This window comes from Sciurus carolinensis, chromosome 4 (genome assembly GCF_902686445.1).
Source record: "Sciurus carolinensis chromosome 4, mSciCar1.2, whole genome shotgun sequence".
NCBI lineage: Eukaryota > Metazoa > Chordata > Mammalia > Rodentia > Sciuridae > Sciurus > Sciurus carolinensis.
This window is the reverse complement of record NC_062216.1, coordinates 112,094,878-112,112,873: the sequence shown is the minus strand read 5'-3', so window position 1 is coordinate 112,112,873 and position 17,996 is coordinate 112,094,878. Positions and strand designations below refer to the sequence as shown.

The 17,996-nt window shown below is 52.1% G+C and overlaps 1 protein-coding gene across 3 annotated transcripts; it reads right to left on the bottom strand.

Annotated features, from left to right (window-relative positions):
- Positions 1-274: 274 nt before the first annotated feature.
- Acvrl1 (activin A receptor like type 1) lies at positions 275-16,830 on the bottom strand. Of its 3 annotated transcripts, none has more exons than XM_047549895.1 (11): positions 16,698-16,830; positions 16,047-16,242; positions 9,915-9,983; positions 9,126-9,377; positions 8,723-8,934; positions 8,417-8,516; positions 7,946-8,092; positions 7,371-7,646; positions 6,387-6,584; positions 3,671-3,801; positions 275-2,509 (listed from the first exon to the last, which is right to left on the bottom strand). In XM_047549895.1, exons 3-11 carry the CDS (start codon positions 9,976-9,978, stop codon positions 2,375-2,377), a joined length of 1,515 nt encoding a protein of 504 aa, XP_047405851.1. In that variant the 5' UTR covers positions 9,979-9,983; positions 16,047-16,242; positions 16,698-16,830; the 3' UTR covers positions 275-2,374. The 3 variants fall into 3 exon arrangements, with proteins under 3 accessions (XP_047405851.1, XP_047405853.1, XP_047405852.1); XM_047549897.1 differs by having other exon boundaries at positions 8,723-8,916; XM_047549896.1 differs by lacking the exon at positions 16,047-16,242 and having other exon boundaries at positions 16,698-16,778.
- Positions 16,831-17,996: the final 1,166 nt, after the last annotated feature.

The window sequence follows — 17,996 nt, the reverse complement described above, 5'->3', positions numbered from 1 at the left end:
GCCCGGCTCTGCGCGGGGGAGGGAGGCGGCCGCTGGCCAGACCCGCGGCCAGCAGAGGGCGACGTGGCAGGCGCGCGATCGCAGACACTCCCAGTCGCATGATTTGAGTACCGCTGGGAGTCTAGCAGGGGTTTTCAGAAGCTGTGACTTGCCCACGAGCAGTGCGGAGGCGTGAATCCTGGGGTCCCCTCCTTCCTGGTCCCCACAAGCTCCCTCTGTATCTGTGTGAAGGGACCACTACAGACGCATTGACCTGGGAAGACTCCACAGGAGCTCAACGTTCAATCATGGTTTATTGAGGGCCTACTATGTAGCTGGGCACGAGCTAAGTGCTCCCCTAAACAGTATCTCCAGGTAAAAAAAGTATGATTTCTACTCTGCAACACCTCCTCCACTCAGATGCATTTGTAGACCACTCTCCAGTGTGACCCCTTCTTTCCACCCTCCCCTGTCACTCCAGCTCCTCTCTCAGACCTTCTTCATATAGGGTTTTTCCAGGCTTTAGGGAGCTCCTGTCTTGGGTTTCTGGTTGTGGAGTTTCAGGAAGAGTTTAACCCCAAATTTAGTAGACATAAAATCTTCCAAATGGGAGCCTTGATCCTGGACTGGGTGGATTCCAGTGACCAGAGAACCTGCAAACTCTGCCCTAGTATTCCAGGAACCGGCTGCTTTCTGTTTTCACCCAGTTTCACTTCCTGGTTCTTCTCCCTGCCTTGCACAATGCTGGGAGATCTGCCTGGGAAACCTCTGCAGTGGGGTGGAGGAAGACACACCCCAGTAGTCCTTCTAGGAGGTTGGGGAGAGCATGAGCCTTCCTTCTCTGTCCCCAAGGCCTGAGGACTGCTAGGCCACGTCTTCTCAAGCTGAGGGCTGCCCTGTCCTTAGCCTGAGACCCCACATACAATATTCCCTAAAGTTCAGCCTCCAACATATCTCCCTCCACACCATCTACCCACCCAGGCTCCAGGATCATCTGCTCAGTACATGGGCATACACCTTGACGTTTCCAAATGCTGAACTTTTTGTGTGTTTCTCTACTGTCACCAAGACCCACAAAGACTCTCTGGATCAAGAATATGGAACCGGGCCAGTATAGAGCAGGACCTGGGTGCTGGAGGCTTCTTGGCTGGAGCCATATTTCTTTTGCATCTTGCAGGTCACATAGGAAGCTGTCCCTCAGCCTTGAGGCAGAGAAGGCCAAGCCACAAAGTGGATGGGAGGCTTGCTTCAGCCAGAAGGCTCAGGGCTGTCTGAACTCAAGGATGGTCACTGGCATGGCCTAAGGCAAGAACTGGAGCTTGCAGAATTAGGCCCTTCAGATCCTCCTAGCCTCTGATACAAGCATTTCACATTCTCATCTTGAGGCAGATTGCCAGCGGCCAGAGCATAGGAGCAGGAGAGCTTGATGAGCTGAGCTCTCACACAGGGTGACATTCAAAGAAAACTGGAGCTGAAGAAACCTCAAAGGACATCAGGACCAAATCTTCCAGTATATTGATGAAGAAACAAAGGTCCTAAGACTAAAGGCCCAGCCTGGAGGCATGAAGCAAGTACCTAGGACCCAACTCAGTTCTCCTGACTCCCACTCAAACCTTCCTTCCTACCCACTGCCACACTTAACCCAACGTCCTCTCAATTATCCTGAAAGTCCTGGGCCTTACCTGCCTGACCTGACATCTCTCCACTGCCATATGATCCTGTCATACCTCATCAGGACCCCTTGAATTTTAATGCCCTAACAAGTCAGCTAGAATAGCCAGGGGACAGGGAGCAGCAGGATCAGCCCAGCTCCTACTGACAGCTGGCATTCAGCTAGCAGGGACCTTGCATCCAAGGTGTTGTGGTTCTGAGATATAAACGCATGGAGGGCAACTGAGGAACCTGGGTATCTGAAACTTGTGTCAGAGGCTGAGGTCTGACAGGATAGAACATCTGCTGAAAGCTGGACAGGGCCCTGTGCCACCCTGGCAGCTCTGGTGGGGCAGTGAGGTTGACCAAGGGCAGGGGAAGTGTATGACCAGGCTCTGGGCCCAGGACTGGGATTCCCTGGCATGGCTATACTGTTTTGCATCCCGCCCTGGGAGTGGTAGGGGGTGTACCCTGCTGGCGTGGGGTCGGGAGAGAAAGCCAGGCGTCAGGGAGCCGGCCACTTTGAGCAGGCCAGACGGCGCGGGATCAGATTTCAGCCCAGCTGTATTTTTGACTGGATGGGCTTGGGGCCAAGTTGGGCAGGCACAGCTGCCCCACAGGGGGGCACCTCTCCCCAGCACACGCGCGCACACACACACACACACACACACACACACACTACCCAGCTGGGCCACAATCCCCTGCCACCCCATACTGCAAGCAGAGTGAGTCCAGCGTCCCTGGGCTAGTGAATCACTTTGGGCTTCTCTGGATCATGGCTGAGTTTCTGTAGTGTCTTCTTGATGCGCAGCGCAGTGAGGCGGGCGGAGGGGGTGGGGTACCAGCACTCCCGCATCATCTGAGCCAGGCCTGAGAGGACCTGGAGGTCAGAAGAGAGGTAGAGGAGAGCAGGGACCGACAGGGAAGGTGGAAAGGAGGCCGTAAGGCAGATGGCTCAGAAGTGGGAGACAGCAAGAGAGAAGGGACAGAAAGAGAGAGATGGGAGTGGTGGGCAGGAGGGCAAGAGAAAGGTGAGTGGTGAGAGGGAGAAAGGAAGGGACCAAGCAAGGATGAGGGGAGGAAGATAATGGAAGAGAGAGGAGCGTGAGTGAGGGGATGGAGGTAGGCAGCACAGAAAGAGAGAGAGCACGCATGTCTTTAGGAGCCCACAGTGTCAGTGGAGCACCTTACCCAGCCCACCTCCAGGACCCACGGGGAAGGGCAGCTCTGTAAGCCTGGGGGCTCCCACATCGTCCCCACTGCAGCCTGAGGCCCAGTGCGTTGGCAGTGACTCCCAGCCCCTCCACCAACCACGGCTGGGCCCAGTGGACAGTGGAAGTATGGGTGGTGGGTACTGCCCCCAAAACGTCCCAGTCCAGGGAGGAACCCATCCCAGGAAGCTCGGTGGCCAGCCCCACCTCCTCTGGTTCCTGAGAGTGGGTATATGTGCAGGAATGCACCCATGTGACTTTTAATGGATATGTATGTTGTATAGGAATGTGTGTGTCTGTGTGTGCATATGTGCATATACATGTGTACAGTTATTAATTCTTTCAGTAAATATTTATTAGGTCTTTATTACATGCCAGGCACTGGGATAAGTAATGGGGTGTAAGAGAGAGCAAAACAGGCATGCTCTTTGACCTCTTGGGGTCAACAGTCTGGCATAGATATGCATGTGTGTGTTTGAGAGTGTGTGTTTAGGAGCATATACATGCCAATTTGTATTTATACACAGGTGTGTATGATTTTGTATGAGTACATAAAATGTTTTGAGGAAAAAAAAACAAAGGCAAATGACAAAAACTCCATAGCAGAGATCCTCTAACTTTTCATAGGCAAGGTGAAGGGCTCTCAAAACCTTAGATTGACCAGAGGGCTCTAGGAGGGTGGGGGTCCACAAGCCAGGGATATGGAGGGGAGTACCCAAGACACCCAGAGCCTACCCAAGAAGCAGAGGCCTCAAACATAAGTTCCTAGGCCCAGAAATCTCAGCTGTGAGCCCCCACCCCATGCCATCCCAGCCCCAGCAGGTCCTCACCGGGTCTGCAGCCAGCCGGTTAGGGATGCTGGGGGTCTGCTGGTCAACACACACCACCTTCTTCATGTCCTCAAAGCTGGGGTCATTGGGTACCACATCATAGAATGGTGGCCTGTAGTCCTCCACAATGCCTGGAGATTAAGGGGGGATTGGGCAATCATTTGAGACCCCAAAGAGGCCAAATAAAACCCAGAGGACAGCTTTGCCCAGGTTTTGTGCTAGGGGTCTGGAAACTGGTTGCCTGGTCACGTCACCCTGAGGGGGATACTATAATATAATAAATCTATTTATAACTAATATAATTACTGCTTTTCTTTTGCATGTCTCATGTGTCAAGCATTGTACTCTAAATACTTTATATGCATTATCCTGTTAGTCTTCATGACAGCCCTGTGAGGTGGGTACTATTAATGCCCCCGTATTACAAATGAAGAAACTGATGCTCAGAATAGTTGAGCTCAAGGTTACACAGCTAGTAATGGCATCTCACTGGATTCCTAGGCTAGAAATTTTTTTTTATTAATTCTTTTTTTTAGTTGTAGACGGACACAATACCTTTATTTTATTTATTTATTTTTATGTGGTGCTGAGGATTGAACCCAGTGCCTCACACTTGCTAAGCAAGTGCTCTGCCACTGAGCCCCAGCCCCAGGCCCCCTAGGCTAGATCTTATTCCAGTCATTCCTCTGCTGCCTTGCCTGGCCCTGACTAACTCTGATGCCCCATAATAACAATACCTAATGTTTACTGAGCACTTACCATGTGCCAGCTACTGCTGTTAAGTGCTCTATCTTAAATCCTCACAGCAGTCCTAAGAGGTACATAATACTATGAGTTCCACCTTATAAGCCAAGAAATGAAGTCCAGAGAGTTTAAGAAACTTGTCTAAGACCAACAGGTTGTAAGAGACAGAGTTAGGACTGAAGCCCAAATATCTAACCCCAAAACCTATGCTCCTGACCCTCATACTCCACTTAAAGGAGGACAGCTGGTTGATTGCTGGATGAGGATTGGAACAAAGACAAGAAGGGGCAGAAAACACCTTTCCTAAGGAAAAATTATTTTTACCCTGGTTCAAACAACATCCACTCTCCATCAGGAGAGGCACAGGCCTCCACTGACCCCCACAGTCAGCAGTGCCCCCTACCCTGCCTCGTATTATCCCAAGTGCACAGTCCCTGGGAGCTTTCTGAAAACAGTGTCTGTGAATTGCAGACACCCCATCCTGCTCCCAGGCCCCAGACTGGGGGCCATGGCCACACAGGCCACCACCTCAGTGGAGCCTTCACCAGCTGCTCTCCCCGTGGCGGGTTTCCAGGCCACCTCTGTGCCACTTGCCCCTAATCAGTGTTGCGCAGAGGCCTAAGCGTGTCTAATGAGCCTTTAATCAGTGCCGGGGCTGACACCAGATTACAGTGTTTATAATGCGCTGAGAATCTGTGTGGGGTGACAGAGCTTCCCCTCCGCCCCAGCAGCCCACAGGCTGCCTCCCTCCCAGCTCTTCCTTTCCTGCCTGCAGCCTGGTCCAGGAGGCCTTGGCTTTGTCCCAGTGCCCCCTTCTCTCAACTCCAGCTTCTTACAGCCTACTCTGGCAGCTCAAGCCCAGGAGTCTGAGCCCCTCGAGAGTCTCCCCAAGGGATACTCCCTGCTGTCAGTATGGTCTCTGAGGCAAATGAAGTCTGGCAAGGGGGTTGGCTCCTGGTAGCGGCTCAGGAAATAAGAACATTCCTGCCCCAAGGAGGAGGGCTCCAGTCATGTCCTGAAGATAGTCCCCAACCTGTCAGGACTCCTGGCAGTCTGGGCAATGGGCAGCCTCTAAAAGGCTGACAATGATCCTGCCAATCCAGCCGACCTCTTGCTCTCCATCTATCCCAGGGCTGAGAAGGCAGCACCAGAGAGCTGACCAAGGCAGGTGCCTCTACTAGCTCCCAGCTCCACTAATCAGAGTCCCCCGTGGCAACCCACAGTAAAATGATGCCATTGTAAGTACAGGCACTATGACAGCCTGCATTTTTGTGGCTAAGGAAATCAAGAACCAGAGAGGTTTAAGTGTCACAATGATAAAGAACACTGGCTAAAGAATCAAATTGCCTGGTTTTAGATCCTGATGCTGTCTCTGGTAGGCTATACTTCTGTGCCTCAGTCTTCTCATCCATAAAGTGGGGATAATACTATGTCAGGCACTTATCCTATTACAACTATAATAGCCACTAATGTTTAGCTTTAAAGATTGTTCTCAATACTTCCCTTGGATTAGCTCAACAGTTAAGAAGCTATTTTTATTCTTACTTCATAAATGAGGAAACTGAGGCACAGAGAAGTTAAGTAACCAGTTCAGAATCATGGCAAAATCTGGGAAAAAGCCTGGTCAATTTGATTCCAAGCCTGTGCCTTAACCACTAAGCAATACCGCTCCCTGCCAATGCAGGAAATTTAAATAAGCTGATACATGCAGAGTATATGGCACATTTTTAAGCTGAATAAACATTAGCTGCTATTAATATTTCTGTTGTTATCACTAGCCCAAGATTTCATAGCCAGATTCACAGACTCAGAATGAAACTTAAAAGGTCCCTCAGCTGAACCATTGGTGAGTGTCAATGAAGGGATGTCAGGTCTAGTCAAAAGCCCCTCAGGTCATGGGCACCAGCCATGGCAGCAAGCCCCCATCTCCACCAGTCTTCTTCCACCCTATACGTAGTGGGCCCTCACCCACCATTGACAATGGTTCGACGAGCAATCTCCCACAGCACCAGGCCAAAGGCCCAGATGTCAGTCCACTTGTAGGACTCGAAGCAGTCAGTGCGGATCTGCTCATCCAGCACCTCCGGTGCCATGTACCGCTTAGTGCCCACTCTCGGGTTATTGCCGATGTCCAGGTAGTCGCTGCCCTGGGAGTGCATCACAGCCAGGCCTGTGGGTGTGAAATCTGTTACTCCTGCCATTCATGCTGGCCAGCAGAGGCCGGCTTCCAGACAGGTAGGGATGGAAAGAAACAGTGACACATAGAGAGGCAGGCAAAGGGAGACCTGCACAGAGATGGGCTGGAAGACAGAAGACAGTGGTTAGAAGGAAGTTTCCAGTTACCTTTACTCTTTTTTGTTTTGTTTTGTTTTGTTTTTGTACTGGGGATTGCCAGGGGCATTTAACCACTGAACCACATCCCCATTCCTTTTTTTGTATTTTACTTAGAGATTGTGTCTCACTGAGTTGCTTAGGGCCTTAATAAATCACGGAGGCTGGCTTTGAACTCCTGGTCCTTCCTCAGCCTCCTTAGCTGCTGAGATTGCAGGCATGCGCCACCACGCTGGGCTACCCTTTACTTTCATAGCGCTCTCAAAGTTCCCAAAAACCTATCAAATGTGAATAGGCAAAGTAGGCTTTATTATGCCCATTTCACCTCATGTTGGGTGCAGGGGACCAATGTAGCCAGGGAAGAGAATCCAGGTTCCTGGGTGCCCTGTCCCTTTTTTCCCAACTCCTGGAGCCAGGGTGGGTGGTGGAAGGAATCTGGGTTTGAAAAGAGTGTTAAGAGAACCCGTGGGGGCCTCGTGCAGCGGTGAAACGAGACACTTCTTCAAGTAGCAAAGTGCCAATCGCGGTCCACATCCACCAGAACAAGCAAAGCAAAGGCAGAGCGCGCGAACCCCGCCCACCGGCGAAGGGCCCGCCCCTGCCCCGCCCCGTACTGGCGGCTCACCCAGGTCGGCAATGCAGCATTGCAAGTTGCTCTTGACCAGCACGTTGCGACTCTTGAGGTCGCGGTGGGCGATGGCGGGTTTACCCTGTGTGCCAAAGATCTCCACGTGCAGGTGCGCCAGACCGCAGGCCGCGGACACAGCTAACTTCAGGGCCAGCTGGGGCTCCAGGGTCTGCCTCTGCAGAAAGTCATAGAGGGAGCCGTGCTCGTGGTAGTGTGTGATGAGCCACAACTGCGTGCTCGAATTGCGGGAAGTCATGTCCGAGGCGATGAAGCCTGTGCGCAGAAGGGTCAGGGTGGCTCAGACAAGGGTCTAGGGAGGAAAGAGACTGAACTGGTCCGAGTCAGGGTGGGGCTGGGAGACAGGGAATGGGCTGGGCCAAACTGGGGCTGGGGCTGGGGTGGAACTTGATCAGACTTAGGTCATAGGCCTAAATTGGAGTCATAGGTTGGGGCTGAATGTGGGCTGGGAGTAGTTCGGGGTTAGGTTAATAAGGTCTGGAGGTTTGTGGGCTCCAGCCATAAGTGCAGGGGAATGAGAACCCCAAGCCTGGAACAGTGCCCATCCCCCTTGCCTAGGATGTTGTCGTGTCTGAGCAACACAGTGTTGTAGATTTCTGTCTCCCGAAACCAGGACTGTTCATCCCTTGAGGAGAAAATCTTGACCGCCACGCTCTCGCCATGCCACAAGCCTCGCCACACCTCACCATAGCGGCCCTTTCCTGATCCAGTGCAGGAAAGGAGGGGAAGAGTCACACACTGGGCACACAAAGTCTGGGAAAAGCCCCCCATTTTATGCTATACAAACCCCACCTGCAGAACCTCTGAGACCTAAACCCAAATGCAGGCTACCCTCAACCAGCTCTTGCTCTTGTTCCTGAAGAAGAACCTAGCCTTGGCCCATCTCCAGCCCACTCCCTGTCCAGCAGAATTTCCATTCTGACCCAGGCCTGGCCCTAACTGTGACTCCGAAGTCAAAAGCTCTCTCATCCCTCCAGGCTTATGGGAGCACTCAATCCCCGTCCCTGGGCTCACCCACTGCTCACCCACACACTCCACCAGGGTGACCTGCCGTGCCACGGTCCTCTGCACCAGAAAGGGGAGCCCAGAGCCACTGCCGGTAGTGCAGTCACTGTCCAGGAAGTCCTGGGGATACCAAGAAGCCACTGAGAGGCTGCTCCCACCAGCCATGGCCCCCTTCTCTATTGTCAACCTGCATCCTGCTGCTGTCATTGCATGCTCCTTACTCACCCAGTTCCCTGCCTGCTCTAATCTCCAGGTGTTCCCTTCTAATTCGGTAGTTCCTGGCTATCCACCCTCCACCAGGGATCCCAGTTCCCCCAGGTCCATACCCCCAACATGCTATCTCCCTGCTCGGATGCCTTCAGGATGAGACTGGACTCGCCCAGGTTGCTGTGCAGGCCCCGCTGTTTCTCTTGCCTCTGCCGGATATGCCACAGGCCCAGAGCACCCAAGGCCACCAGGACCAGCAAGGCCAGCACAGGGCCCAGGATCAGAGGAAGCTGACCATTTGCTCCCGGCTGCTCTGGAGGAGTTTTGGTGGCTGTCAGAAAGGTATATTGAGTTCCAACTTCCATCAGACCAGCTCCCCACCCTTGGGTCAGGTCACTCTGCCAGTCAGATCCCAGTATCCTGCCCCTAACCCCATCCCCTTATGGGCCAGAGCATGAGAGAAAAGCAGGGCAGGGTGGGCAGGGTCTGAGAAGGAGGGGTTGCTGGGGCCACTGGACATACCCTCCAGCACCAGGGACACATTGTGGTTACAGAGGGGGCTGAAGCAGCAATAATGATTGACGAAGTCAGTGGGGCGTCCCCTGCAGAGCTCCTGGTGCAGGCTCCCACAGCCTCGATGTTCCTGGGGGTGCCTGCCCTGCTCCCGGACCAGCACTACTGTGCACCAGGCTCCCTGGCAGGTAGGCCCATTACAGTGTGGGTTCTCACATGTGCAGGTCACCAGTGGGTCCCGAGAGGGCTTCACGGGGTCACCTGGGAGACATGCCGGAAGTGCAGCCACTCTGGGTACAGCTCTCCCGAGGTGAACTCAAAACCCATGCTGTCCCACTCCTCTCCCTTTTAATCCTCCAAACAAATCCCTTGAGGCCCTGGTTTCTTACTTCCATCCCTTGATCATCCCTCCCTCAGAGCCTCACCCCCAATCAAGGGCAGCTGAGACTATGAGAAGCAGATTTCTGTCTGCCGTGTGATCTCCAAACCTCCTCTTCTAGTTCCAGACCTGGCCCAGGCTCCCAGCCCCAGCCCCGAAGGCTCTCCAGCCTCTTCCTGCCAATACCCCACCCTCCACCTTAGATGGAGGTCCCCACCCTGGAGTTTGACAGTTTTGTGTCAAGAGGACAGCAAGGAGCTTAGCCTAATCGAGCCTCTTAGCCCCCTGACTCTAGTCAAGCCCATCTTCCTTCTCCCCAGTTCTTCAGATTCGGCCCCAGCAAGAGTTGAGCTGAGCAGAACCCAGATAGCCCTTTCCCCATCCAGGCTCCTGTTCCCAGCTTCTCCCCCCATACTCACCATGAATCACGCCCAAGGCCATTAGCAGTATTAGAAAGCCCCTTCTGAGGTGGCCCAAGTTCATGGTCCCTGGAGAGAGAAGGAGAGGAGGTAAGATCTGCAAAAAAAAATGTGACAGCCGCTGACTGTGACTCCCTCCTACCAGGAGGAAATCACTGGGAGGTTTTTTGGGGGGAGGCAGGGAGGCCACCTCCCCACTACGTCTGGCTTTGAGGCGGGGCCTGCAAGGGAAGTCCTGGTTCACTTCCCCATGGAAACCATCCTGTTCAGGGTTAAGGGTGGAAACCCATATTTAAGTGACCTGTGAGCTCCAGGGAATCCCAGCTCTGCTCCTCTGCTGCTGAGCTCAGACCCAAAGGCAGGCTGGGAGGCTGCAGAGGGCTCTGGGGTGGGGTGGATGGAGCATTTCTTTAGCAGCCCCCTTCTTCCCTATGCCTCTTGCCCACCCCTCCCAGCCTCCACCCCTGCCCACTCCTTTCCCAGTGCCACCCCCCCCACCCCTGCTGTGGCTGCCTCAAACATAAACAGGCTCCTGTCTTCACTTCCTGCCATTCAGGGTCCCGCCAAGCCAGGAACAGGAATCAAGATTGTTTAGATTGAGGTCTGGATAGAACAAGCAGAGTCACGCACAACAGGGAATTAAGGGCATATTCTCATGGCAGGCTGGAGCAGCTGCAGGGTCTGGAGGAATCACCTGGGGCTGAGACATGCACGTGACACAATCCTGGAAGGACACCTTGGAAATCATGAAGTCCAACTCCTGACTTTAGAGAAGAAGGGACTGAGGCTCAGAAAGGGAAGGAGGCTTGTCCAGGGTCAGGCAGGACTCAGTGGCAGTAGCAGGAGTTCAACCCAGGTGTCCAGACTCCCAGTCCAGTGCTCCTTCCACTGTTTCCTGATCTAATATGGTAGCACACGTCTGAGTCCTTGGAATTATAACCACCAGGTGTAGCTTGGACAGTGTGGGGTCATGCCAGGCATAAAGGAACTTCTCTACCACCTTAGCAGAATAAAAGGTATCCTCTGAGAGTCATTCCCTAGCACACTTCTGGTTCCTTGTTGTCCTGGGAAAGGGTGGGGGAGGGCCAGTGATGTGGGAGGGGAAGTGAAACACATTTAGACATTGAATGTTTGACCTTCCATGACTGGCTGAGGTTGGACTTTTCCAGAAGTTTGATGGAGAATGTTAAGGGTAGTAATTCTGATCTATGATAGTCCCCAACTTGGGTCCCAAGCCACCCCACTCTTCACTTCTCAAAGCTTAGAACCACAAGATATGAGCTGAGACTGTAAGCAAGGATTGTGGTCAGGCAGCGACAAGGACTTTCTAAATGGCAAAGAATGTTCAGGAATGTGTCTGGGGACTGGCTCTCCAACCAGGGCAGTTAACATGAGGGAGGAAGAGTGCCCTTTGGCCTGACATGATGAGGCTATAGGGCTGGGCATATGGCCACCTAGGCTACAGAAGGTCCACTGTCAAAGAATAATGCACTGAGGCTCTGAATGTGGGGTGGCTGGGGGTGGGGTGGGGGGCTTCATGGGCCTCTCCGGCTGGTGGCAGCTCTGGTCTTCCTGCCTGGGCTTCCTCTGCCCCAGAGGCCCTGGCTGGGGAAGGAAACAGAGCCCTGGGCTGCTGCAGCTGTGTCCCCAGCCTCTGCCTGACCTGCCTTTTGTCCCTTTGGGCAATCAGTGAGGACTCTGGCCAGTACTAAGCAATGGGACCGGTGGCTGGATGAAGAGAGAGCCCCAAATGAGCTGAATCTGCCCACTGGGGCATGGGCAGGAAGCCATCCTTAGCAGCCTTTGCCCAGAAAGCTGCTGAGGAGAGGGTGAGGCAGGAAAGAAAAGGTGGCCAACAACAAACATGGCATCTGTCATCCTTCTAGAATCCTCTACCTAAGCTTCCACTTGTTGGACCATCCCCAGCCCACCTACACACTTCCCCTACTAGACATCCCTGCAGGGGGTTAGGGATGCATGTTCTCTGATTTCATTCCAACTCCAGATTCTCCCCACCTGCTCAGTGCTGGGGATTGACCTCAGGGCCTCCCATGTGCTAGACAAGTGCAAGGGCTCTACCACTGAGCTACATCCCCAGCCCCCCACCCGCTCCAGATTATGATTCAGTCTGTCTGAGACCAGCAAGAAACATGCATTTTTCAAAAGTTCTCAGGGAATTCTGATCAGTTTGTGTGGGTGCCATGCTTTGAGAAATGTGTCCAACAGGAAGCTAAGATTGGCTCCTAGGCTTTCATTTTGCCCTTCTGGGTGAGTGGACATGGCTCACAAAGGGAAAGGATTCTCCATCCCACCCAGGGACCTCCCCAACAACTGGAACGGAAGGGACAGACAAGGCTAAACACAAAGCCAAGGACTTGGTGACACCATGGAGCAAGGGTGGGGAGAGTCATTGCTCTCGTCGTTGACCGTGCAGGGAAGGGCCACAGTATTTGCAGAACTCACCTCTGGTCTAATCCTGGGAATATGATGGAGTAAAATTGGGACTGCAGTTCCTGACCGAGCACTGCGTAACGTTAAGTACAGGAGGGGTCCTGAGGTCTCACCAGGCTAAACTCAGACGGACACCCCACCCACACATGATTTGCCTTGAACCAGACTGTAGCACAGACTTCTGGGGGCTAGCAATATCCATTCACTTCTAAGTAAAACTGCATGAAACTTCTCCTACAGACAGAAGTTTCACTGTTTGTTGACCCCAAATCACAAACCTTAAACTAAGTTGAAACATTAGTTAACACTATGAAGTAATAATAGTTACCTCCCCTGAGTACTATGTGTCAACTACTGAACTTTAATGGTTTATCTCATTTAATCTTTTTTTAAAAATTATTTTATTGAAAATAAATGGGATATATCTTGTTTCTCTGTACATGAGGTAGAGGCATACCATTTGTGTAATCATACATTTACATAGGGTAATGGTGTTTGATTCATTCTGTTATTTTTTCCTTCCCCCCACCCCTCCCACCCCTCTTTTCCCTCTATACAGTCCCTCCTTCCTCCATTCTTGCCTCCATCCCACCCCCCATTATGTGACATCATCCACTTATCAGCGAGATCATTCATCCTTTGGTTTTTTGAGATTGGCTTATCTCACTTAGCATGATATTCTCCAATTTCATCCATTTGCCTGCAAATGCCATCATTTTATTATTCTTTATGGCTGAGTAATATTCTGTTGTATATATATACCACAGTTTCTTCATCCATTCATCAATTGAAAGGCATCTAGGTTGGTTCCACAATCTGGGATTGTGAATTGAGCGGCTATAAACCTTGATGTGGCTGCATCACTGTAGTATGCTGATTTTAAGTTCTTTGGGTATAGGCAAGGAGTGGGATAGCTGGGTCAAATGGTGGTTCCACTCCATCATTTAATCTTTACAATAATTCAACAGGGAAACTAGGGCTCAGGATGGTAAGAGAAATATGGTTGGTTTGGTTTTTGTACTGGGGACTGAGCCCAGGTATGCTCTATAACTGATCTATATTCCCCATCCTTTTTTATTTTTTATTTTGGGGCAGGATCTCACTAAGTTGCCCAGGCTGCCTCCAACTTGCAATCCTTCTGCCTCAGCCTCCCAGGTAGCTGGGATTACAGGTGTGCACCACCACACCAGCTCCAACTATATATTAGTTGTAGATAGACACAATACCTTTGTTTTATTTATTTATTTTTAATGTGGTGCTGAAGATTGAACCCAATGACTCATATGTGCTAGGTAAGCGCTCCACCACTGAGCTACAATCCCAGCCTATCCAAATGTGTTTTGATAAATTTAAAAATTGCTGAGAATAATTTCTCTTTTGATTATTGTTATTCCTCCAACTGTTTGGAATTAGGTGAGTGCCTCGAAGGAGGAAAAGGATGTTATGGGACCCAGCTAACAAATTGCTCGCTATTGTCATCAACAGGTGCCCTGCTCCAGTTTAATTGCAACTACAATGTTGCCACCCAGATGTCATCTGTGTGCAGTCAGTGTTTGAGTCTCAGGTGGGTAAGCCAGAGTAGAGGTGTGCCTGGAAGATGGCTGTTAATTTTTTTTCTCCCCAGTGCACCTGAGGGACTGACAAAACCCACTGCCATCAGCAGGAAGGCTCAATGCAGCAGTGATGTTTGCAGAGCTGGCTGCCCAGCATGAAACACGGCCATCTTGCCTCAGTCTCGCTCCATTAGGTCTAACCTGGACCACAGAGGACCAGACTGGGCTGTGCACATCAGGATGCCCTTCCGATTCATTCACATCATGTTATTAGCCCCTCACAGAAGTGTGATAGAGCAAAAGCAAGCCTGGATTTTAGTCTCCAGCAGAGTGTAGAGGCAGCACACCTCCTCTTACCTGAGGGGATACGGTCCAAAACCCTCAGTGGATACCTGGAACCATGGATAGTACCAAACCCTACATATACCATGTTTTTTCATATACCTATGATAAAGTTTAATTTAGAAATTAGGCACACAAAGAGATTAACATTAACAATAAAATAGAACAATTATAACAACATACTGTAATGAAAATCTACTTTTACCTTTTTGTTTGAAGGAAGCGCTTAACAGCTCCTTTTGGAATATCCACACTTTCAGAATGATTACTCCTGCACTTTGGGGTGGTTACTAAGTAAAATAAGGGTTACTTGAACACAAGCGCTGCAAAGCCTCCTCAGCCAACCTGACAACTAAGACGGCTCCTAAGTGGCTAACAGGTGGCCAGTCTACACAGCATGATGTCCCAGGGAGGAAGGATTGGGATGATGCAAGATTCCACCACACTTCTCAGAACAGTGTACCATTTAAAATTTATGAATTGTTTATTTCTAGAAGTTTCCATTTAATATTTCGACACCACAGTTGACTGCGAGTAACTGAAACCTCAGCAAAGCAAAACTACAGATAAGGCGGTCTGACATAGAGGTTAGGGTAGGGGCTCTGGATCATGTGGACCTGGGTTCAGATCACACCTCTGAGGGCTGGGGAGATAGCTCAGTTGGTAGAGTGCTTGCCTTGCAAGCGTAAGGCCCTGGGTTTGATCCCCAGCACCACAAAAAAAGAAAAAAAAAAAAAACAAAAACAGATCACACCTCTGTCACTTAGAGCTGTAAGATTAGAGCAAGTCATTTAGCCTTTCTGGGCTTAGGCCTCTCCTCGTGAGTGTATACAGTATGATATCCCTAGTAATAGTGTTTATTTCATAGATGTAACTAGTAAAGTTATTCAGCAGATTACTAAGTAGTACACAGTATGCACTTAATCAATGCTACCAATACCCTAATCCTGCTATTTAAACCATTCAAGGTGCAATGGACAAGTTGTTCAAGTCTGAACCTGTTTAAGCTAGGCATAAATTAATCCCTTTTCTGTTGGATTGTGAACAGGATTAAATGAGACAAATTATATCTACAGGTGTACATAATAAGTACTCAATAAATGATAGCTACTTTTAACAGCACAACGACATGGGAGAACAGGTGAGAGGACAGGTACTGGACAAATGGAACAGTGAGGAATCAGAGAGGACAGAAACTTAACTAAGCCAGCTGTCTATAAATAGGGGATGAGAGCTACTGCCCATTATGGACCCTTCTTGGAGGGGAAAAGAAGGAGCAGGCAGCCAACCCAGAGACCTCAAGAGGTTTTAGTGTCCAGGCAGACGGAAAACCTCGACCCTGAAGGAAGAAGGCCATGGTATGGGAATCATGCCACCATCCAGGGTTGGGGGTAAGGCTTGTGGGAAGGAGTTAAGGTCTGGGGAAGGTGGCTTCAAGGGGAGACTCAATAGCAATGAAAATGGACATACTCTCGGGTCAACCCAGCGGCCTGGAGGGACGTGTGAGAGTAGCAGGGCAAGAACGTTTCTGCCCACTTCATGGATGAGGATAGGAGAAGAGAGAAGTTAAGTGACAGCCCCCAGGTCACCTAGCAGGAGCGATTCCTGGTTCCCAGTCCAGTCTCAGGTGCGGTCATAGGCAGATGTATGCAGACAGCGCATCCTGAGCTCAGACTGACCCTGCTGCGACTTCTCTGAGAGGTCTTTGAGATCCACCCAAAGAAAGGGCTTACTGGGGCGGGGGTCAAGCCGCCGCCTCGCGTGCTGGCCACCGCCCTGGACTCACCTTTGGGCCCGCGGGCGGAAGCAAGCGTGAGCGAGCGGGGGCCGCCTCCTCTCCCTGGTGGCGGCCGCGGACACACGACCAGCGCTGGACTGGGGACCCGGCCCCGGGGTCCGGGCGCGGCCCGGGACGTGCTGGGGCCGGGGAGGGGCTCGCTCTGCGCGGCTGGCGCGGCGGCCTCCCGGGACTGGAAAGGGGGCTGGAGCAAAAATGTTTCTTATTCCAGCGTCTTCCTGCCTGGCCCGGCTCCACCACTCCCTCCTAATAAACCGTTTCCTATTGCCCAGCTCGCCGACGGGCCGCCCGCTCGACCCCGGCTGAGCCGCGGGACCAGTCGCTCCCCCGCGCAGCTCCCAGACCCCCGGCGCGGCCGCCGTCCCGGTCGCCCCCTGCTCCGGGTCACGGGCCAGCGCCCCCGCCCAGCCTCCCACATCCGCCTCCCCGAGGGGGCGGGCCTTGGACTTGCGCCGTGGGGGTCCCGTGGGGTCCCGGCCCAGAGCCGTGGGGGCCCGAGCTGAAGCGGGAGGCACCGTGTGACGGCTGGGGTGGGCGGGGGCGCTCGCAGCCGCTGAGGGAGCAGCCTGGAACCCCGGCGTCCATAAGGGGGGCATCGAAGGAAGGACAGGAGCAGGGGTGGCGCGGGAGGGAGGTTACCTGTCCTTACCCGGCTTCAGCCCGCGTTCTCGGTCTAGGAGTGTCCGAGGAGCAAGGGCAGTTTGCGGCCCGCAGGGTCCGAATAAATTTTGGCCCCGCCCTCTGGGACTCCTCACTGGGCCCAAATCTTTTTGCCTCCTCCCTCCAGCCCCTTCACACACACCCTGTCCCCTCCCCTCTTCCGCCGCCTCCCCAGTCTGCGCTCAACACAGGGGTAAAGCGACCCAAATAGGGGCAGCTCTGGGTCTCTGATGAGGGTGGGCTGAGCTTCTCCGTCTGCAGCATTTCGGTGACAAGGACGGCCTCCCTACCAGGGGTGGCCAGAATGGAGACGCTGGGAGCTGCCTTGGATTTTCCCCTTCCAGGAAAAGCCCCAGTCCGCCAAAATGGAACTCTAGCGGTAGGGAACAGAGCCTCATACTGCTGAGACCAGGCGGCTGGGGAGGGGAACAGAATGGGAATCAAAGGGACAACAGTACTTTCTCCTGATGCCCCTGCCAGGGCTGGGAGTACAGACCTCCCTGTCACTTTTTGCTTCAGTCACTGAGTGTACTCTGTGGCAGGATTTTATTCCTAGCCTCCTGGTTATCCAAACAGACTCTGAAGTCAGACTACCTACTGGGAATCCAGGTTAGTTGTATGACCTTAGTCAAGGGATACTTCTCCATGCTTCAGTCCCTCATCTGTTAGATGGTCATAATAAACAGTGGCAGACTCCTCTGTTGCAGGCAGAATCAAAGGGCATGCTGTTTATCTGTCTATAGTCAAGATGCTGGCTGGCTAAGCCCACACAAAGTAGGCCCTCAGTGAGGGAGTTTGTTAAAGAAGTTAACATATGAAAAGGCTGTGGAGGAAGTGGCCTCAGGGCCGGTGGAGAGATGAAGGAGTAGACATCTAAGGTGTCTTGCTCTAACATGGGATTCTGCAAGATGGGCCAGTGACACCTCACCCCACAGGCTGACAGGAATAGAGGCTGGGGGAGACAATGGCCAAAGGCTCAGGCAGGCATCAATAGTTGACTGACCTCACTTCCTTTGTTGAAACCCTCCCCATCCCCCACCCTGCTGCCACTTCACAATTTGTGAGCCTCATGAATTCCCAGAACTCTGACACATCCAAATTTCAGTGTCAGGTCAGACCTGTGTCCTGCGGCCAATAGGAAGTACTATGGGATTACAGTATCTGCTCTTTCAGATTATAGCAGCCACTTCGGCACGCTATTACTACACAACTGGGAGCATGGCATGTGACCATCTTTTGCACCCACACTCCTCTCTGCTCTGCTTTGACTTCTAGTCA